The following is a 22,213-nucleotide window of genomic DNA, read 5'->3' as shown; positions in this document are numbered from 1 at the left end:
TGTCCTTCCTAAAACACCTGCATCCCTCCATTGCAGCACTCTAGCTGTGTGAGCTATCCCATCATGTGTCTGTGATCCCAGGGAGACCACAGCCCTCCAACTCTGCAGAGATCTCTAACTTTGTTTTTACAGCCTGTGCTGCATGCACTAGTGTCGAGGCAATTCAGAGAAACACCCAAACCTGCAGATACCCCAGAAAATGTGCAAGAGCTTGCCCTGCCATGCTGTCCCCTCAATGCTTCCATATTATTTGGGAGGTGGACACCCTCCTGCTCCACTGTTCTAAATACAAGGTACATTGTTTCTCATCCTCTTTGCCAGCCTGCTCCACCACTTCCTTGTTTGATGTGGGTTGGCATCTCCTTCCCCTGGTCCTAGCGTAAAGCTGTCCTCTCTCAGCTGGCCAGCTGTGGGGCAAAGAAACCCTTACTACTGAAAACCACATACAGCTCTGAACTGATTGATGTGGGGGGACCTCATTGCAGCCTTCCAGTACCTGCAGGGAGCTTACAAGCAGGAGGGGAATCAACTTGTTTAAAAGGGTAGACAGTGGCAAGACAAGGGGGAATGGACTAAAGCTAAAGGAGGGAAGGTTTAGATTAGGTATCAGGGGGAAGTTTTTTACAGAGAGAGTGGTGAGGTGCTAGCACAGGCTGCCCAGAGAGGTGATGGATGCCCCGTCCCTGGAGGTCTTCAAGGCCAGGTTGGATGGGACTCTGGGCAACCTTGTGTAGATCCAGGCCTGAGGTTGGTGGCCCTGCCTGTGGCAGGGGGGTTGGAGCTCTATGATCCTTGGGGTCCCTTCCAACCCATGCCATTCTGTGATTCTCTGATATTTTACAGTCAAGTTCAGCAGTTTCCGCATGATCCGTTTCAGGCCCTGATGAAATTTATTTTGGATCTTGTCCACAGCAGAAGCACAGGTACAGGTGTGAATCTCAGCAGGCTCAAATACATGGTTCTCACTGTCATTCTGGAACTGCCCCTCCTCCTTCAGTGTACTTAGCTCAGTTCATTTCTGTGAGGGAACAGAGATCCTAGGAGGAACATCCAAAAATCTTCTGAAACAAGGTGTGTGGCAGGTGTCTGGTGAGACAGAACATGACTTCACTTACAGAATAAAAGGATGTCCCGTTCCTCTGGGTGCTCAAACTGCTATCACCACTAGACCACCCTCAGAAAAACCCATGCGTTAGGTAGCAGCAGTGTTCCATGCCGGTGTCCTGTGTCCCCGAAATCAGAGCCCCATGTACAAGGGTTTGGCAGCACTACCTGAAGGAAGGAGGGACGTGCTTCGTGGAAGGGGCCACGGGTGCTATACCACCACCCCTCAGTTCCCCATTGTTTCAGGTGCCGGAGCTGCGGCAGGATGATGCTTGTGCCGAAAACGTATCGATTTAAGCAGGCGTGACCTGGAAACACAGGTTCGAGGCAGCATCGCCTGCTGCGGGGCCGAGCTCCAGCAGGTGCGCACGGAGGGCTACGGGGGGTCGGCGGGGGGTTGTTCCCCCTCTCCACCCTTTCAGCCCGAGACGCGCCCGGCCTTGGCCGAGCCCGGCCTTCCCCAGCGGCCCAAGCCGGCCGCGCTCAGCCTGCCGAGGGACCCAGCGCCCCTGGGCGCGGGCCCGGGCTGAGCCCCCCGCTGCGGGAGACAATGCCGCAGCCCCGCCCCGCCGCCGCGCGCCCATTGGGCCCGCGCCGTTCCCGCATGACGTCACCGGCGGGGGCGGGGCGCGGCGCCCGATTTAAGGCGCGGCGCGGGGCGCGGCCGCTGCAGCGGCGAGTGCGCGACCGGGCGGTATCAGCGAGGGCTACAGGGCAGCGTTGGGCACCGGCACCATGCGTGAGATCGTGCACATCCAGGCCGGGCAGTGCGGCAACCAGATCGGCGCCAAGGTACGGGGCCGGCGGGGGCCGCTCCCTGGGAGAGGCGGTGCGGGGTTCCAGGGGCGCGCCCCGCGGGTGGCGCGCAGCCCCGTCCCTAGATTAAAAGCCACCCGGGGCTGGCTCGGGCATCGCGGGTCCTGCTCCTCCGCTCTGAGCCGCTGCGGGGCTAGGCGCTGGTCCGTGGCTGCCCTGCCTTCCCGCAGCCAGCCGCGGCGAGCCCCCCGCTGCCGCGCCCCTCTGCAGCCATGGCTCCCGAAGGAGGGAAGGAGACGTGTTCCAGTGCCACGGGCGGACCCCCGAGGGTGTCGGAGGTGCTGCCATCTTCTTGTAGAGGCTAGAGGGTCCTCAGCCACTGCTAGACAATGGGAGACCCCCCCAAGCTGAGGTACCCGAGGGCTGCCATCCTATTGATAGAAGCTGTAAAATAATTAAGCTGCTGCACGTTGCTGCTCCAGCTGCCTGTCTGCTCTCTGCTCATTCAGCTGCTGCCACCGGGGAGCCCTTCTACACTGGTTCACCTTCCTCGCAGGCAGCTGCTCTGCCATGCGAGGGAGTGGTCAGGGCTGTGGTATGCACAGGCCGTGCTGGTGACTGGCACTGGCCAGCTGTGGGTAACCGTTGTCCTTTTTGGAACATTGTTTTTCTAGTTCTGGGAGGTCATCAGCGATGAGCACGGCATCGACCCCACGGGCAGCTACCACGGGGACAGTGACCTGCAGCTGGAGAGGATCAATGTCTACTACAATGAAGCTGCTGGTAAGTGTGTGTGCTTCCTCGGGTGCCCTTAAGTGGGGCAGTCATGCCAGCTCATTGAGGCTGGAAAAAATCCCTGAGCAAGCGCTGTCATCTGCCAGCGATGCCTCAGAGAGCTTTGTTCTCAGAATGGCTCTGATAACATGGTAGTCTTCACTGAGACAGTGTCTCTCCAGTGAAGTATGGGGAGGTGGAAGGGAGTGCATCAGGGCTGCTGTGCCCCAGGCTGCAGGGCTGTAACACTGGTGCTGGTTCCTCCTGCAGGTAACAAGTATGTCCCCCGTGCCATCCTGGTGGACCTGGAGCCCGGCACAATGGACTCCGTGCGCTCCGGCCCCTTCGGGCAGATCTTCCGTCCAGACAACTTTGTCTTTGGTGAGTGAGAGTGGGGTGGAGGTGTCCTGCAGCGGGAGCTCTGTGGTCAGAAGAGGCTCAGAGCGAGCGTGCTGGTGATCTAGGGGACCGGAATCCTAGTGGGGACATGGGGGTGGCAACGAGGGGTGAAGCCCCTGGGGCAAGAGAAGCAGCATCGTGCCTGCTCCTGCCTGGGGCACTGACGTGGCACCTTGCTTCTGGTCTGCCCTGTAGGTCAGAGCGGGGCTGGCAACAACTGGGCCAAGGGGCACTACACGGAAGGTGCCGAGCTGGTGGACTCTGTCCTGGATGTGGTGAGGAAGGAGTCGGAGAGCTGCGACTGCCTCCAGGGCTTCCAGTTGACCCACTCGCTGGGCGGCGGGACGGGCTCTGGGATGGGCACCCTCCTGATCAGCAAGATCCGCGAGGAGTACCCCGACCGCATCATGAACACCTTCAGCGTCATGCCCTCCCCCAAGGTGTCGGACACGGTGGTGGAGCCCTACAATGCCACCCTCTCTGTGCACCAGCTGGTGGAGAACACGGACGAGACCTACTGCATTGACAACGAGGCCCTGTACGACATTTGCTTCCGCACCCTGAAGCTGACCACTCCCACGTACGGGGACCTCAACCACCTGGTGTCGGCCACCATGAGCGGCGTGACCACCTGCCTTCGCTTCCCCGGCCAGCTGAACGCCGACCTGCGCAAGCTGGCGGTCAACATGGTGCCTTTCCCCCGGCTGCACTTCTTCATGCCGGGCTTCGCCCCTCTCACCAGCCGCGGCAGCCAGCAGTACCGAGCCCTGACGGTGCCCGAGCTGACGCAGCAGATGTTCGACTCCAAGAACATGATGGCCGCCTGCGACCCCCGCCACGGCCGCTACCTGACGGTGGCCGCCATCTTCCGGGGCCGCATGTCCATGAAGGAGGTGGACGAGCAGATGCTCAACGTGCAGAACAAGAACAGCAGCTACTTTGTGGAGTGGATCCCCAACAACGTGAAGACAGCCGTCTGCGACATCCCCCCGCGCGGCCTCAAGATGTCCGCCACCTTCATCGGCAACAGCACCGCTATCCAGGAGCTCTTCAAGAGGATCTCGGAGCAGTTCACGGCCATGTTCCGGCGCAAGGCCTTCCTGCACTGGTACACTGGCGAGGGAATGGATGAGATGGAGTTCACGGAGGCCGAAAGCAACATGAATGACCTGGTCTCCGAGTACCAGCAATACCAGGATGCCACTGCAGATGAGCAGGGGGAGTTTGAAGAGGAAGGAGAGGAGGACGAAGCTTAAGTCCCCTGGTATCAAAGGAACTTCTGTAAAGCAGGCATGCGAAGGGAATGACTTCTGATAGTGGTGGTGAAGCATGTTCTTTAGAAACTGTGTACCCAATTATCCTCTCAGCACTTGTAACTCTTGACAGGTTTCTCAGTGTAACAGTTCTGAATCCCAGTTATTACGATGTTTTTGGTCCTTTAATGTTAAGAGCACATAAAGGCATGTATTGTACATCATGTTTTCTGTCTTTCTTGACCCCCCTCCCCACCCTGTAGGACACAGAACAGCCATTTAGCCAGTGTGGCAAGATGTAAATTGAAAGGCATGTTCAGAACCCTTGCAGCACCGTGGTGTGCTCTGATCCACTGAGTCTTGCGGAGTCTCGAAATGCATATGGCTCATGCAAATACCTCTCATGTTTTTTCCTTACAGGATCCAAACCTACCTGTAGCTTGAATAGAAAGGGAAAGCTAACTGAAATCCCTAAAGAAGGCAAGGACAAATACCTCTAACTTGTTTTACAGTTTGTATCATTGTAGGAAATCTTCCACTTGTCTGTTGAAGTCCTCTGCAAAGCGCAGGTGTAGATTATGCTTTCCTTCTGGCATCAGAAACAGCCTTAAGAAAGAAAAAAACAATCAAATGGTGAATATATGTTATATTCAGTGACTGTAGGTAATCAAAATGTTGCCTTTTCCTTGCTTTTGGCTACCCTAGTACAGAGCTGATGTAACTAAGTACTATCCCCATGTATGCCGTTCAATGTGAGCAACAGCAACAACTGGAGAACAGGTGTACCATTCGCCCCACTTTGGGGAAGACAAACCGAGCTTAAAGCAAATTCTTGTGTCCTAGACTCAGTTTCTAGGGACTTCTTTGGTGGTCTGCAAAGAAGATGACATTCCAAAACTTACATGACCAGGATGCACCTTTCTGAAAGGATTGTGAAGTACCTGAGCAGTTTTGCCTCTTTCAGAGAACAGCGGTTACAGTGGGCTGAGAACACAGGTAAGAGATCACTAAGAAATGTAGGTTTCTTGCCACCACCTAACTTATGTGTTTGAATTTTGTCTAACCTTTCTCCAAAAAGGCAATTAAAAACTAACACCACTAATTTATTAAAATAAAAAGGTATATCCGTACATCTTCAACTGTAACAAAAGCTTCAAATCTGTGAAAAGTTAAATCTTTGTCTTACTGATATGTGTGAAGAGCCAAAAATACTACTTACCCTTCCTTTCTATCTGGGAAAAATTATAACATCAAGTGTCTACTTCTACCTCTTTACACAGGGTTGGGAAATTATTTTATCCTACCACATACTAAGTAGTTTTAAAAAGGCTAGAGCTATCTTGACTGATACTTTGTGTGCTGGTTTTGGCTGGGATAGAGTTAATTTTCTTCACAGTAACTAGGACTGGGCTATGGTTTGGGTTTGTGATCAGAACACTGTTGATAACAGATGTTTGTGTTACTGCTGAGCAGGGCTCAGAGAGCAGAGGCCTTTCTGCTTCTCACAGGGCCCCACCAGTGAGTGGGCTGAGGCTACACAAGGAGATGGGAGGGGACACAGCTGGGACAGCTGACCAAGGGCGTATTCCATACCATGCGATGTCATGCTCGGCATATAAAGCTGAGGGAAGGAGGAGGAAGGGGGGGGACCACACAACATTGAGTGATGGCATTTGTTTTCACAAGTCACCGTTACGCATGGTAGACCCCTGCTTTCCTGGGAATGGCTGAATGCCTGCCTGCCTGGGGGCAGCAGTGGAGGCATTCCTTGTCTTGCTTTGATTATGTGCACTGCTTCTGCTTTGCTTATTAAACTGTCACAAGTTTTCCCCCCTTTCCTGGTTCTCCATCTTGCCATGGGGAGAGTGAGGGAGTGGCTGCGTGGGGCTTAGCTTCAGGCTGGGGTTAAACCATGACACTTGACTATATTGCCTTTGTGACATCTAAGCCCCACTACAGCAAGGAGATCTTTCTTCTTCTGGTGATGACAAGTGCTGCCTTGTCTTGGGGAAAAGAGTCACAGTGTGTGAACACGGCCAGCTCTTCCAGCACTTCTGTCCTGATTTCATCAAGTCTCTCTCTTTGAAGACCAAGCAGCACACAGATGCACAAGGCTGTAGCACTGTGCATGCTATTAGCTGCTGCTGTAATGCCACCTTACTCTAGCTGTACTACACAAATACTGAATGATGGCATGCTCTCTTCTCATGAGAGAAATAAGCAATGGTATCTGCACTACAATCAGCAAAAGCTCTTTCAAATTTACGATGTCTGGAATTTTCAAATGAAGCAGGCAGTGCCCTGAGATTTTTCTTGTCTATATCTCTGAGTTGTACTTTTTTTTTTTCTTCCTGCTTTTCTCAAAACCACTGAAAATTCATGGGACAGTTAGAAAAACAAAATTTGAGGGGGTTGTTCACATCAACAAGGCAGAGAAAATACTGTATCCTGTGTTTCTCTCTAACAACTGGGAATCTCTCTGTTCATAGCATGCAAGTTCACTGTTTTACTGAATGGGACAGAATGAGGAAGGACTCTTGCAGCAAAAGGAATGCAATGGACATAGAGAAGAAATTTTCTCATGTCAGTAAATAGTAGGGAGTGGTTCTGCGGTGGAAGAGGAAAAGGATCTTATTTCGTTTCTCTTAGAGGAGTTTAGGAAAGAATTTATTAAAATATTTTGGTTTATATAGCAAGAGGGGTCTAGCTACAGTGTTTGCATTGTAACTTGCCAGGGAAGTTTGGAATGGTCTGTCTGTGACAGAGACAACTTGCCCAAATACTTCTTCTTTTATAGTTTGTGGGTCTGAACTCCTTCATTTCTTCAACAACAGCTTATAAATACTCCATCACATAACTTACCGAGAGCCTTTGATGTGCTTATGAATGTATTCTGCGTGAGCCTGTGGAACCAAAGGGTCTTTCTCGCCATGAATTATAAATGTGGGACACTTAATATCTGGCAGCAACTCTTGGCAGATATTACCTAGGGAGAAAATAAAATGAAGGTCACACTTTGTTTTAAAATAGTCTGAAAGACTGAAGCTGCTTCTGTGAAGCATCATGAACTCCACTGGGTTCTAGCTATCGCCTCTCCTTGTGGAGGCCGTGCAATTAATTGGCAGAACTATGTAATCAGGACTATAATTAACACTTATTTCTCCAAAATGTTACTTCAGTGAAATTCGCTTCACTAATGGGTACCAGCAAGAACAGATAGAGTGAGAGAAGTGCTTCTGTCCCACATTTCCCAAGGCGTTCTCTGACTTGAAAGCAAGCGCTCCCTTCCTTGGCTCTGCTCTTTCCAGCCTGGGAGTCTCCCAATCTTCATGTTAATACCACATTTTGTTACATCTCTTCCCATGACAGGATTTGCTACTTTTATCAGCAAGTTAACTGAGGTTGTACTCCTGCCTGTTCCACCATCCAGACCCTTCCCTGTCTGCATCATACAAACATTTAATGCAAATTGTGCTACAACTATTCAAAGGTTATTCTTCCTGCCCATTCATCTTACAGAACCTCAAGAATAATTTTATACTTACAAGTCTTTAATCTCACTAGAAGCAATTTTCATGCTTTTCCTTAAAGGCACTTTTTTTTTTTTTCTTTTCCCTTTTTTTTCCTCATCCCTTAGCCAACCTAGTTTCCAAACCTGTTGCCTAACTCCTCATGCTCTTGCAAGAGAATCTTTGGGCAAAACATACTCAAATTTCATGTTCCGTTTATATTTGAGCTAACTTTTTCCTATTTGTAGTTGTCTCCCTGCAGCTACCAGCAGCTGTATGAATAATGCTGATATAAGTGTGCTCAAAGGAAATGTTAGTTCTGTTGCAGAAAATGCTAGGATGATAAAGGGTTGGGCTACAGTTATAGTGGTGATAAAGATTTGTTTTCATGAGGGGGGCTCTTGTTGGAGGTGATTTTTTGGCTCTAAAGCATAGGCTGCTTTTCCAGTTGTTTGGGTATTTACACAGTCTTGGTTTGCAGTTCTACCAGTTAAGTATTTCCATTTAGAACATTTCACCCACAGTCTTCAAACACCTGCACAAATGTTGACTGTTTTTCAGGATAAGTAACAAGCAAATTGAGGTTATTTACCTAAGGACATAGTTGGCAGTCAAACAATTATGTCCTAGTTTCCAGTCCTAAAACTGTTTTGCACTATAACCACTAGATTATATTTACTCCAAAAATACAGAACTGCAAGAGTCACCTTGAATTTTGCAGCTTTACGCAACACATTCATTTTCCTTAAGAATGGGCAGCTTCTAAAAGTTGAATTTTTATGGCATTTCACACAAAAAGGTGTCCCATTTAGGGCAAATAGTCGATTTTTTAAAAGAGCCTGAGCTGAGTTTTTGACCAAAAAAGGCCTTGCTGCCTACTCCTCTCTGAAGGGTGTTATTAATCCTCCTTGTATTTGCCATATCTGCACCTTTAGCATAGTGTATCTTGACTTCAATTGCAAGGAGGCCTGCTTGTAGACCATCCCCAAGCTACACCTGGAAAAAACCCTGCAGTCTGATGACTGCTCACATTTTGTAGCAAATGTTAAGCTTCTCCCTAAATCTGACCCAGTTACGGAGTCTGGGTAATTCAGCTCCTTGTTATGTGTTTCCAGGTGGCTTCTGTTTCAGTCACTCCATCCCAATAATGTTTGTGGCATGTGCAGGCAGTAAAAGGATGTCACAGCCAGAGTTTCACCAGCCTGAGCCTTGGACTTGAGAATAAACTAACATTAAGCAGATGTGTTCTAGAAAGGGTCAAATAAATTCAGATCTTCATTTTGTGCATCACTCTGCTGGGATAAATGCTGGTACCGTGCTGATAATCCTGTGCCAAACCATGGAAAAAATAGTAGTAGTACCTGCTACCTGTTAAGCTATGTCACCTCCTGTCTTTCATTATGACAGCTACAGGAAAATGTCTGTAAGAGAAATACAGACACCTTATTTTTATGTATTTCTGCTCCAGGCAAATTAAAAACACTTTTCCTCTGAATTAAAACTGCAAGTTACTATTCACAGTATCCTTGTCTGCAAAGTCTATGCAGAATAATTGCAGAAATCTTCAGCAATAAATGTTTAATAATTATATTGTCTAATTTAACTATTCTTTTTTTTTTTGAGTTTTAAACAGCTAAGCTGTGGCAATAGTGTTTTTTAAATGTGTTTTTTTAATTCAGAGTTCTCACAATCTGAACTTCCTTATTTTTTAACTTAAATGATCCTAGGCTTGAGAGAGTGCTTCAGCTCCTGTTTGGAAAAATTGGAATGAATGTACCTCATTTCTGGGATATCTTAACAATATCCCCAAGAGGTAATCCTTCAACACAGAGAGAAGAGGGGGAAAAAAACTTCAGCAGAATCCTTTCCCTTCAGTCCACACAAAAGCAATGATTTAATAATGTGGTTTGGAACAAGAGGAGAGACTCATCAGCTAATGCTTCCTATAAATGTGTTTTCCTCCTGTACCTTGCTGGTTCTGTGAATCATCTACACAGTAATTGCTTTATTCACGAGTGTGAGTCAGACCCAACTTTTAATGCCATATGCAGAGTCCTTCCCTCACTGGCTGCTAGGAGGGCTGTTAGACTTTTTTTTTTTTTTTTAAATCCAGAACTGTCTGTTACTTCAATTTCTTCAGTTTAGCTCTGCAGAAACCTTACCATCTGATTTCTCAGCAAACCGACAGATTCCATCTACCCAAGCCTCACAGGTTTTTGCAAAGTAGGTGTGCCCGTACATCTCTTCCAGTGGCTTCTTGACCTTTTCACTCCACTTTGAGACATCACGGATGCCTGTGTAAAACACCATTGAAACATCTTCAGTCCTTTCCAGCAGCAAGATACAAGCCAGTACTGTCAACACCTGATACGAGTACGTTTTCCAACCAAACTGCGATGCGTTCTTGCAAACTTGAAACTGCACTGAAAGGCTTCAAATCATTCACAGTATGGAAAGGACATGGAAAAGGCAGTTTTACAATCTCTGCTGGAGTCTTTTCTGAGTCACAGAAGACTCTCTTGTTATTATGGTCATAAGGAATAACAGGGGGAAAAAAATAATCAAAGGACTCAGTCCTAAAACTTCTGATACATATTTTTGGAGGCCCTGCAGAAGAGGAGCTCAAGGAGATACCTTACATATAAAAAGGAGACTGTTTTACAACAGTGGGCCAGAGCTGGCAATTCTTTTTTATATTCTTCAGCTTTTTGTTTTGGCTCATGGATGGAAGTTCTTCCATGGCTCCTACCAGTATTCAGAGGAAGGAAGCTCTTACTAAGGCATTCCAGCAGGCTGACATCACGGTACATTTACCATAGTCTTACAGAAAAACAAGCAACTCTCAGTAGAGTCCTGTGACTCATGGCAGGGTGGCTAAAGCTGTACAAATAATCTGACATTCATATTATTTATTTATCAGATTTACCTATTTCCCCTCTAAAGTTTTCAGGACCAGATACCCACAAGGGTGATTTTCCCTAAACTCTATTTCAGCTGTGCAGCTTTCTATCGATAAAGCTCAAAAAAAAACCCCGTTGGTGTAGCAGAGAACCTGAAAGAAACCTGAAAAATATTGATTAATCAAGCAGAAATATATGCTACTAGCAAAGCTTTTAATTGGTTTCAAATGGGAATTAAGGGAAGAAAGCAGCGAGTTGTTAATTAACAAACAGAACCTGTCCACCCAAACGAGCAAGGCAGTACTGACCAGAAGTATTTTATAGCAGCATCTGATTGGAATGAGTTTGCTCACCCCAGGCTAGCTGTTACTGAACAGTCATTTCCCTTTCAGACTACTGTTTTATCCTTGTGGCTGGCCTTGCTTTTAAAAAAAAAGGCAGGGGCATAGGGCAGGAAACCAGTACTGAAAGGACACAATTACCAAATAAACACCTTTCTCTCATATTAAACCCTCAACAGCAGCTGAGATGCACTGATGGGCCAGTTGTGGGAGACTTATGCTGCTGCAATCCGAGCTCCATCACCCAGAGAGAGATGTTGACACACCAGTCCATGAAGAGGCCAAAGGCCAGTATCGCTGTGGGTGCTCTATGTAAAGTAAGACTTTGGGGTGGGTCTTTTTACATTCTAGCCTGTTGGCTGATACTGATATGCGCTTCATACTTATACAATAAAAACTTCATACATATAAAAAGATGTAAAGGCATAAAGGAGCACTTTTCCAGAGCTGAAAAGCCTTTTGCTTGCTGAACTAAAAGCCAGACTACTACTACCACCACCTCCTGAAAGTGCTTTAGGTGAGGTAAGTGCACATGTGCAGTGCATACACTTCTAATTTAGCTGAAGGAGAGATTTCACAGCTGGTATAAGCCAGTCACTTAACTGAAACTATACTAGGTTACATTTACTGAGAGTCTGAGTGGTTAGCTCTTCAAATTTCTCATTTGGAAAGGAAATAAGGTCTCTTTATGAGTTCACTAGCAGCGTTTGCTATTTTCCTTTAAAGTGACAAATGGCCAGATTCTATTTCATGTGAGTGGAATAAGGATCAGAAATCCCATGTTTCCTTACTCCGCAAAGGTTTTGTAACCACAGTAATTAACTTGAAAGGAATACAAATTAGAAAGGCATCCCAGGACTTTTACTTCAATGATTCATTTGCTTCCCGAGTGCAAAGGGTAAGTTATGAGCTGGTTTTCTTACTGTTTATGTATTATATAGACCCTAGAGGCAAAAACTTGTTGTGTGCTAGACCAGTGATTTTTCTGTGGACCTTATCTAAAGGTTGTATGAGATGTGAGAAAGGAAATCAAGCCTGGGATCAGTAGTAATATTTGCAATTTGCTTTTAGGAGCTTGTTACAGGAAGAAATATTTTACTTTCTGAAAACTATTAGGAAGCTCTTATAACTTACGCTTTTCAGCAGCTGTAAGGACTTTTTAAAAATCCCATTGTATTAGCAATTGGAGTAATAGTTAGTGAGCTTCTCGCTGTGACTTCAATCTGTCCTTGTACTCAACAACTTGGTGAATTTTGTGTCCTGCTCCTTTAGGTTTGTTGTGTCCTCAGCTCTGTCTCCACTTAGCTGCTACATGACTAAGAACCTTAGGTCAAGAAGGAAGGAAAACCAATTTTATAGGATATGATGTTCAGCTCGTACATACCGTTATAAATTCTCACGTCCTCTTGAGTAACGCTGACATTTGCTCCCCAGACAACCAACTTGTGGATAAGAGCTGGATACTTTGCGGCTGCAATGAGTGCCGTAATTCCACCATCGCTCCACCCCAGCAAAGAGAACTTCTTAAATTTCAGTGCCTTCATTTGTACAAGAAAGTTACATGCAATTCATCACTTGGTTTTACAAGCAAGTATCAAATGCTTCTTGAAAACAAACAGCACAGTAGTGTACACAGCACTGTATAGTTGAACTATAGTTAGCTTTCCTAATTAGAAAATGTAAGTATCCTGCTATATGCAAAAATACTTAAGAAGAGGTCAAATGTTCAGAAAACAAATTATACCCACCCTTTCATTTTTCTAGGACTATTTAACGAAACAGGCAGCAGTCATATTACATTCTTGCTGCATTTTAAAAAAACCCTCTTGAAATTAAGAAATGCTTATTTACAACAGACAGCAAAGACCTTTCCAGAGTGCCTGATGGTACTAAGAATCTGTGGATTCTCTTGGTATAAAGTTGGAAAAGACTAGCTGGTAGGTAATTCAAAACAAAGATTAACTTAAGAAAAGTTTAAGGCTGGAAGAATGGAACCCAGTGATCTAATTTACTGATCCTGGCTGATCTAAAAAAACCCCAAAAAACCCTGCTCTGTAACAATCAAGAAATGCTTAAAGTATTTGCTACAGAATTGTATCAAATTTTAGTGCCCGATTGACATTTTTGAAGCTTTTAAGTGTACATTTTAAATGCTACTTTATAGTGAAATGCAATTCAAAATGGTGAAATGCAATTCAAAACATTACTAATGAAATTTCTCCTCAGAAAGGAAGGCTGAAGGCAAAAAAATATGTCAACCAAGACCTTAATTCATTCTGACTGGCACAATTTCCACTAGAATTTGAAACTCTTGTTTCCTCAAATACCACAATCTGTTGTGGGGGTTCCAGTAGGGACACGAGAGAGGTAAAGGCTCTCAGGAGCAAAGGCATCTGAGGTTGTATAGGGAAGATATTCAGTGGTTAAGAGGTATTTGCAGTTTTGCATGCAGAAGCCTCAGTTTGTGAACTCTTTTGCAACAAGCATAAAGGTTTCAAAGGGGGTTTCTTTTTTTTTCCCCAGAAATTGCAGCCTTTCAGATGCAATTAAGGAACATATTGTACTCCTGGAGGAAAAAGAGCAAGTTAGTTGAATGAATTGGTTTAGGGCTTGGTGGTGGTTGTTGGAAGTCCAGGCCTGCTTTCTTTGAAAGCAAAAATGCAGGCAATGAGAGAAAAAAGCAGTTTCTAATCTGGAAACTCACTTCTGCTTATAAACGTGATGCTCAGGTGCAGCATAACTTTACTAGTCAGCTCGATACCTAGCAAAGTTCTACCGCTATCAGGCTTTTCTAGTTTTGGCTTCTTCCTTGGTATCAGGCTTACTGTAGTGTTGCTCAATGTTAGATTTCACTTGGCTAATCCTGAAGTAAAAATAAGGTAAGGGAAAAAGAACATGTGAGGTAAGACATGTGAGCAAGAGAAGAGAGCCTTGAATTACAGCAGCTGATGGTGAGTTGGCCCTGGCTTGCTGGAAGTATAGTCACCTGTGACCAGCCTTCAGTATCGTGCTGCTGAAGGGGTTACTGGTGTCTTGGCAAGATTCAGGAGTTGGCAGCGGTGCTTGTAAAGCTTCAGTTTTTGTTGCTGCTGTTCCCCTACTGCCAAGAGCAAACTAGGGATCTGAAAGTTGGCTGATGGGTGGAATAGCTGACTGAAGTTTCTGTTCTTCATGCCAGTTTATTTGGCAGTGCTTCAGCTGAGACCTATTTGCCCCAGGTCCATCTCTTGTTTACCAGCTATTATCCTGATGCATTCTTTGGGTTGTCTCAGGATGCCTTTCCAGCGGGAGGAATTTAATTTATCTCTTGCAGCCTTCCAAAACACAGTGATGTAACAGAGGTGTTGGATATGGCATGCATGTGTGCTTGCCTTAATCTTGAACTAGTTACAGTACAGGTCTCCACCTAGCACTAGCAATAACCTGGGGGCTGGTTGCACAGCTCAGTTCTGGGGGTGACTTTGGGCTGGCCTTGCCCTGCAAGTGAACAAAATCTCTTTTGAAATCACCTCCTCCATCCAGGCCTGTGTGAAAGGCAATCAAATGATCACGTAGGCTGTGACAGAGGTAACTGTGAGCTGCGATACAACAGTACTCTGTAGTGTGTGCTTCCATTGGGTCCCAGGGAGTACACCACAAGTAAGGGCTGAGTTGATCTACAGAAACCTGGAGAAGTCCATGCCCATCCTTTCATTAGGACAGTAGCTCTGAAGAGCAAGAACCTCTTAAATGTCAACGCTAATTATTTCCATGATTGTTTTAATGCTACAGGCCTTTGATACTGTTAGACATTTGCCTTATGCTCCTTTTATCTCATGCAAACTCCTTCATGGAACACATACAGTGACCCAGAGCACTGGCACCTGCATCAAGGTGCTAAATGCACAGCAGAATTTCAGGTTTTGTTATTTGGCAGAAACCTCTCAGCACTCGCAGGTCCAGCAGAGACACCAAGACAAAAAGGTTCTGAGGGCTCCCCTATAGGGATGGGTTTTCTGGCTGAGTGTGGGCAAGCCATACATACCATAAAGCCTTCTGCAGGAGTTATGACTTTGGGTTATATTGGGAATCCTAATTGGGATGATTCTTTGGGATTGTGCTATCTTGTATACATTATGCTAAAACAGAAGCAAGTTACCAGGCATGGGAGGATTTCAGTAATTTGTTATTATATGCTTCTATCAATAATCATCCTCAAAAAAAACAGGATATGAGGCCTCATTTGTTTTGGCAGCTTTAGAGATTGGTAGGGTGATGTCCTGTTTGACTGGATGCTGCATGGTTATATTCTTTTTGGGGACAGCCCTCTCTTCTATTTTGCATTTATTAGTATTTGGGCAGAGGCAGGAAAGGGGGTTACAACCACTTCAACCCAAAGTCCATCACCTATCTCTGGCAGCATATTTATTTTCTTTGTTAGCGTAGCAGAAGAAGTTGGTGATTTATGGGGCAGAGAGAGATTGCTTTTATGGCTAGAGGGCAAAACTGCATCTTAATCCTGGTTCTGCTGTCAGACTTATTTTGTGTTGCTACGCAGAATGCTCGAGGAAGGCTGCGTTTCCAGTTTCAGATGGGTTTCTGCAAGGTTACTGCTTATTACAGAAACACACTTGGACTGACTGTCTGACGACTCTTGTCTCATATTTGTGGAATTTTAACGCTCTGCCAACTTCCTTAACATGGCCAAAGAGGCTGTATAGCTTAATAGAACAGAGCCAAAATATTAGTTAAAACTAAACCCAAAAATAGTGCTAGCACTTGTAGGATAGAATAAAAGAAGAACACAGAAACACAGATTTGAAATAAAAAATTCTGCAGAGTGGAGTAATAACAGCTTTGCATCCCATTCTTTATAATCACAGTAACTGTAGTAACTATTAAGATCCGGTATGATCACAGGAACCCTTCGATTTGCCACAAAAAATATTTCAGTAGTATGCTGTAAAGTACAAAGTGTCAAGTTTAATTTTCAGAATCAAATGTTTCTCAAAAGGGCCTGCTCAAGGCAAAATGCCAAGACTGTATTAGCTAGAGAATTTTCTAAGAACCTTTCACTACTGCAATCCCTTCAGTTAAAACACTTACCATAGGCTTTGTTTTTCATAAATACTTTACCTAAACTTACATCGTTCTTGGCTGCAGGCCTCTAAGGGCTGGGTCTTGGAATAAAGCATAGTGCTTTAGAATTAATTCCTGCTGCTGAACCTCACGTATATGGCAGAAGAGATGGAAGAAGAAAATATTTTCCAGAATACTGCACATCTGCACAGTTTTAAGCCTTCATTTTCACTCTCTTTTGCATAACTTGCTGTTAGCTGGAAACAACCTGCTTAACATTACTCTTCCCCCTTCTCAAAATTTATGGAAAACAGCTTTTAAATATATATATATATTTATTGAAAATAATAACATTTCATCATAGATTTACCTGCATAAGATCCACAGCATCTTTTGCATCCCTCTCAAAGAAGTCTGGAGGAAAGTCTCGCGATGGAGGAATGGACTCTCCATATCCCCGAGGATCCCACGCAACAACTGTGAAAAGCTGCTTATTCATGGACTTAAGCTGTGGTCCAAAATCAGTTTGACCACTCCCTGAAACATCATAATTTTTCAATTATAGTAATCACCATAATAGATACACAGTAAGTACACATACTCTAAATGGAAACCTGGGGAAACATATCTAAATTCTAAAAAAAAAAAAAGGGATTATCCATCAACTGCAGTATGTTCTGTCTCTAATTGTAACTGACCATTGCAACCCTCAGACTGAAAGTATCACAATAAAATTTTCCAGAACTATCTGCAACAGGCTCAGAGCAAAGCATTTCTGGCAGGGATTTAGCTTGCACGGATTTAAAGCACTACCATGGTCAGTCACTGCTGTTTATCTGGTCAGCACAGATGAAACTGGAAGGGAAGGGATGTACTGACTGTAGCTACAGGGTGAAGAGCACTGTGTGAGACAGTTGTTCTGATGATGAGAATATGGGTGCCTAAAGCTGAGCTCAAAATACTTCATTGCCTGCGGGCACAGTGGTGACACAGTAGCGTAAAACCGTAACTTCTGATTTTTTTCTAATACGCAAAATAAGCCGAATACAGCAATTTTTCTGATGCAGAACAGTTTCTTATGTTGATGGCTCAGACCTTTAAAACCCAAAGTATTCTGGTCTATTGCACAAAGCTATGAACACCAGCATGAAGGTGAGACTGCAATTTGTTTCTCCTCTGCGTTATGGTCATGTGGTAACAGCATCGCGGGCTACTCGATTAGTCTGTCCAGATCTAACATATTCAAATGGTGTAAATTAAATATCAGACTGGCTAGCCATTGTTGTATTAAAAAGGTTATTTAAGGGCATTTAAGATTGTTTTTTCCTGTGTACTTGGAGAAATATGTCCTCAGATACCTCCTCTTACACCATCAACTCTTCTAAATGATAAAAGAGGCTGTTTATAACCTGCCATGATGGGCTGACTACAGCCTGGCATGATCTCTTCTCTCTCGCATCACCAATGAATATCTAGAGTCCGAAGAAGAATATCAGGTTGTTTGAAAAATCCTGACGCAACCCAATTAATATTTATCACATATTCTTGCACAGGCTTGTGTGAATCCCTGTGCTATCGTTCATACCCTCGTTACATCTTTTGTAACTTGAACAAATCCACCAGGCTGAAAGCCTATCTGATTGCTGTGTTTTCCCAATGCTTCTCTAGTCAGAAAGAGAAACATTAGTTTTGTTTTAATGTGGTTTACAAATAGTCTAGAGACTAATTAATTCTTTTAAGCTAAAAGCACTTACATGGTTTCCATGACACATTATTAGCCTGTTAATACTCTAAGTAGTATACAGTAATATTGAAAACTTAGTAGCAGTACAAAGGGAAGAAGTACATGGCAGAATGTAAAGCTCACCCAGAAATACTGAACATAAATTTAAGAAAGGTGAAGATACTAGGCCTGATACTGTTCGTAGTAATGCTAACTGAAAACCAGCCATGTACACCTAATAGTAACATTACTCACAACTTAAGAAGTACATTCTCTCTATTTAAAGAGTTAGCATTGGCAACAGGACTAATAGTTATAAAAGCTGTTTAGAATGGACAGGTTAAAACATATGACTACTGAAGCACCCCTAGCATTAACTTTTTCCACCTTCCCCTTGAGAATTCTTTGCAATTAAGAACCACTTCACAAAGAGTTGAAAATGTTGCTGCCAAGAAGAACAAATGTCATCTGCTTTTCAGCTCTTGACATTCTATCATCCCGATCCAGCAATTCAGTTAAGCACAAACTCAACTCTGAGCATAGTGATGGTCCTACTGACAGCCTCCAATGAACTGCTAGTAAGCCTGAGTGGTTCTTTAGGACTGCAAGATCCCAGAAAAAAGCCCGTGTTAATTTTTAAAAGTTTGTTATCCAAACCAGTGATCTCTGTGGACAGGTATCGTGTACTTAGCAAAACCTGTTGTCCATCTCAAAAAGCTACTGAGAAACTTAACAATGCCTCCCTGCACAACCAAATCACGAAAATACATTTTTAATCAAGAAGCAAGTTCCAAACGTGCCTTTTTCACTATGAAGATAAGCTGCAAGTGCTGCATTATGTCTACTAATTCAACTGGAACACGCCTAGTTTCTAAAATAATGCATAATTCAGTCTGCCTAACAAATATAGGTGACCTGATTTCTCCACCCCCTTATTTTGTAGCTTGTGCTGCTATGTGCCAACTTTGCTGGACACCCAAAGTGCAAGTGACTACACAAGCCAAGAAATTGTGTAAGATATCCCTGGTGAGATAAATGAAATATTTGAAAGCTAACTGATTGCAAGAAGTCTGTCTTTTCATATATATGTGTAGCTTTTTTTCTTTTTTTAATGACAACCTTCCATAATCAGGCCCTAAATAAATTACAAGATAGTTTTGGGCATTCTAGCTCAAGACTTGGTGGCAAAAGAGGTGGTTGCTCTACAAAGAGAAGACAAAATCTTCAGACCCAGCATTCCAGGAAGCAGAAGAACTGCATGGCTTCCTTCTCCTGTCTGCTGATAATGCAGATGGACTCCATTCACTTGGATTTTGGCAGATGTTATTGAAGTCCTAGAGATGGGGGAAGGGGAGAGAAAAAGTAAAACATTCAGGTAATCCTCATTACTAGATAGTCATTCAAGTAATACACAGCAATTACTTTTTTTAGAGATGAAGAACAATACAGTGAGATTTAAATGGGTCACTTGCCATTTCTTGGGTGCACAGAAGACTAAATAGAACCTTGTCAGGACCAGAGAAACATTCAGTTGCGACCCCTATACAGCTTTTTGAATTACTTAAGTTAAAGGGGAAGCAAAAAAAAAAAGTCTTGACAGTACAACAAGGGTAACAGAAAAGCAGTTTTATGTGGCTATAGAAATGTGTGGAAAGAAATGTGTTGGAGAGGAGAAACCTCATTCTGTCACAGCATAACTTTCAAAACATCTGGTGTTCACCTTGTAATTACTAAACTAAGCCTATTCATTTCACAAAGAGACCACAATCTATTGTTACAGTTCCTCGTGAACTACAGCATCTACAATGAAAACCACTGCATTGAGATGAGGGTGGAAAAGATGAATGTGATGATATTTCTGTCAGTGTAATCTCAGCTGGAGAATGCTTAATTGGAAAGTACCACATGACCAAAAAACCCACTCACAAAAGAAGTACCACAGAAATCGACCGCACAGGGCACCTCCCAGCCCTGGCCCTTAAACCCCTACAACACTGAGTATAAAGCAAGACACGTGTGTAAATGCAAACAGGTAATCTGAGATACCTAGATACCTAGCAAGAAAGCAGAAGTAGCACAGATTGAAGGTAACTTCCTAACGGTATAAACCATCGTGCCAGTTCTCCCATGCAAATCTATGCCATAATTGTTGCAAGACATCTTTCCACCAAACTAATTTATTTTATTTAAAGGGATGTATATTCTGCTTTTCTGATCCAGGTGTTAGGTTTGGGTTTTCTAAGGCAGTTCTACTTTTTTAGGATTAATTATTAACATCAGGGGCTTGAGAACTTTGCTGAGTTTGCGATGCCTTTCTGTGCTGGGATTGCTCCTCAGTGTAAAGTCCAAAGAAATTCAGGAATTTCACAACGAGAGTATTTTTAGTACTTTCTGGACTAAGAACAAATGACTAGTTGTGGGGGTTTTCTTAATGTGCTGAGAAACTGTACTGAAACTGGCAAGGCCTAAGACAGATTTGGTCTTTCCCACACCAAGTCTCCATGAGTCTGAAATCACTTCAGTACTTTTGTCAGCACGACGACTTTACTTCTGCGAAGTTTTCATCAAAACTGCATTTCCCACTGGATGGTGAGAGCAGGAGCCATGTTAAAACACCCCCACCCCATTATTTTGTGACTGAGTTAGCAGCAGTAAGGCTTATTATAGCTCTGCGAGCAGCACTGGATACGTACTGCCTGTGTTTGCCAAGACAGTACAGGTGCAGAGTGGGCAGGTCTCCTACTGTACGGGGCCTTGTGGGAGATGCAAAAGATGCTGTGGGAGGCCACACTTCACCTCATACTCTGTAGGACTGAGCTTAACCTGGGAACTGCCTTTCTGTTCCAGCTGGGCTACAATACAACCTAGCCTTTATCTGTGTGTGTGTGGGGGGGAAAGAATAATGGTATTATGTCTGATTTTCCTTAATAGGATTTGCAGAATAAGCAGTATTTTATATATATATATATATATATATATAAAATACATGGATGTATTCTCTTTGCAACCTCAGCGACCTCCAGCAAACCCCTTGATGGGCAGGCGGCAGAGCAGGAGGGCAGTCAGCAGCACGTCCTGCCTTTCTGGGGGGAAAGGGGGTCGCAGAGGGGAGGATGACAGGCAACCGATGGGAAGGGGTTGTGGAGCCTTGCCAGCACCCAGCCTTGCCGCACTGGAAGAGCGGCTGGGGAAAGAGCTCTTCTTCTACCTGCAGCCAGACGAACCTCCCCGCACCTAACCGCAGAAACAGGCACCTTCAGCCCCTTACCTTGTCCCCACCTTGTCACACACAACCCCCACACGCCCCCGAAATCTACTGTGTCCACACTCTACTAAAACATTTCCCGTCCAACCCCCCTCCCCCCCCCCCCGTGACGCCCACCCGGGCCTGTCAAACGCCTCCTTCCGCAAAGCCCGGGAGGAGGGGAGGGGCGAGTGAGCAGGGGAAGGAAGCGGCTCTGAGTTTTACCCGTAGGAGGCAGCCGGTCCTCGGGCCGTGAGGGATTTAGCCCCGGCGGGCGGTTGTAGCAGCAGCACCCGAAGGGCCCGGCCCACGCTCCGCCACGCCATTTCGCCCACCGAGGCAGCTCCGGCGGGGAGGGGAGGAGAAAGGAGGGGAGGCGGGGAACCCCGCCTCCCCTCCTTTCTCCTCCCCTCCCCGCCGGAGAGGGCTGCCGCCCTGCCCGGTCGGCGCTAAGACTAAGGGCAACCACCGGAGCACTGGGCGTCTTGGCCACCCTCAGGCCGCCAGAGCCCATTCCCCGGGAGGCAGGAGAGACAAACCCGCCCCACCTCTGAGAGGTCTCGGTTGGGAAGGGCGATAGGCGGTACCGCCTGCCTGCTTGGCCGCACTCCCATTGATGGGCGCCGGTGTCACTCAGGGCAGGGCGGCGGTGCCTGGGGGGGAGGGTTTGGAGGCTTAACGGGAGCAAGAGTTTGAGGGAGGGTGGTTCCCGCTCCCGGTGAGGGAGTTCCGGGGTGGGAGCGTTTGTTGCTGGGTCTCTCGCCGTGAGCCGTTGTCCCCACACGTAGGCGGGAAGGTAGAAGGTGGGTGTTCGGGGGTCCTAGGGGTTTTTTTTGCCTGGTGCCGCAGGAGAGGAAGAGCGGTGCCCAGCTGCGCTTGCAGCCGGTAATGTCCGGGACTAAGGCTCTGTAAGCGCCTCCACCCTCTGCCTGAGGTGTCTGCCAGCAGCAAAGATCCCTGCCCATGGTAATACAAGGGACAGGGTCGTGAACTGTACCTCACGCTTTGCCCGTGGTGCGGGAAGCTCCAAGAAAGAAGAGAGAGGTGGTTATCTGTGACTTCAGGTCTGCCTGGAGAAAAGCTCAAAGCTGTAGGCAGTTGGGATAGTGAGGGTGTCTCTTGGGACTGCAGCCTCCCTAAGACAAGAATTAT

General features: G+C 45.6%; 2 protein-coding genes across 2 annotated transcripts; one reads left to right on the top strand and one right to left on the bottom strand.

Annotated features, from left to right (window-relative positions):
• The first annotated feature begins 1,785 nt into the window (after positions 1 to 1,785).
• LOC311188672 (tubulin beta-1 chain) lies at positions 1,786 to 4,505 on the top strand. The gene is made up of 4 exons (XM_084260140.1): positions 1,786 to 1,896; positions 2,535 to 2,643; positions 2,905 to 3,015; positions 3,229 to 4,505. Exons 1-4 carry the CDS (start codon positions 1,840 to 1,842, stop codon positions 4,287 to 4,289), a joined length of 1,338 nt encoding a protein of 445 aa, XP_084116266.1. The 5' UTR covers positions 1,786 to 1,839; the 3' UTR covers positions 4,290 to 4,505.
• On the bottom strand, positions 4,450 to 21,399 carry BPHL (biphenyl hydrolase like). Its single transcript, XM_084260141.1, has 7 exons — positions 21,287 to 21,399; positions 19,048 to 19,151; positions 16,465 to 16,631; positions 12,421 to 12,574; positions 9,958 to 10,089; positions 7,149 to 7,272; positions 4,450 to 4,892 (listed from the first exon to the last, which is right to left on the bottom strand). The coding sequence occupies exons 1-7, from the start codon at positions 21,385 to 21,387 to the stop codon at positions 4,805 to 4,807; spliced, it is 870 nt and encodes a 289-aa protein (XP_084116267.1). The 5' UTR covers positions 21,388 to 21,399; the 3' UTR covers positions 4,450 to 4,804.
• Positions 21,400 to 22,213: the final 814 nt, after the last annotated feature.

Source organism: Gallinula chloropus (assembly GCF_964237585.1).
Source record: "Gallinula chloropus genome assembly, chromosome: 2".
In the NCBI taxonomy this organism is placed as follows: domain Eukaryota; kingdom Metazoa; phylum Chordata; class Aves; order Gruiformes; family Rallidae; genus Gallinula; species Gallinula chloropus.
This window is presented reverse-complemented; position numbering and strand designations above follow the sequence as displayed.

Excerpts from the sequence above, each read along its gene's own strand:
- BPHL (XM_084260141.1), bottom strand. The coding sequence starts at position 21,387 with ATGGCGTGGCGGAGCGTGGGCCGGGCCCTTCGGGTGCTGCTGCTACAA. Across the intron at positions 10,090-12,420 it reads GGACGTGAGAATTTATAACG|GCATCCGTGATGTCTCAAAG; the intron begins GTATGTACGAGC and ends TGTTTTACACAG. Across the intron at positions 4,893-7,148 it reads AAGCACATCAAAGGCTCTCG|GCTGTTTCTGATGCCAGAAG; the intron begins GTAAGTTATGTG and ends TTCTTTCTTAAG.
- LOC311188672 (XM_084260140.1), top strand. The coding sequence starts at position 1,840 with ATGCGTGAGATCGTGCACATCCAGGCCGGGCAGTGCGGCAACCAGATC. Across the intron at positions 1,897-2,534 it reads GCAACCAGATCGGCGCCAAG|TTCTGGGAGGTCATCAGCGA; the intron begins GTACGGGGCCGG and ends TTGTTTTTCTAG. Across the intron at positions 2,644-2,904 it reads CTACTACAATGAAGCTGCTG|GTAACAAGTATGTCCCCCGT; the intron begins GTAAGTGTGTGT and ends TTCCTCCTGCAG.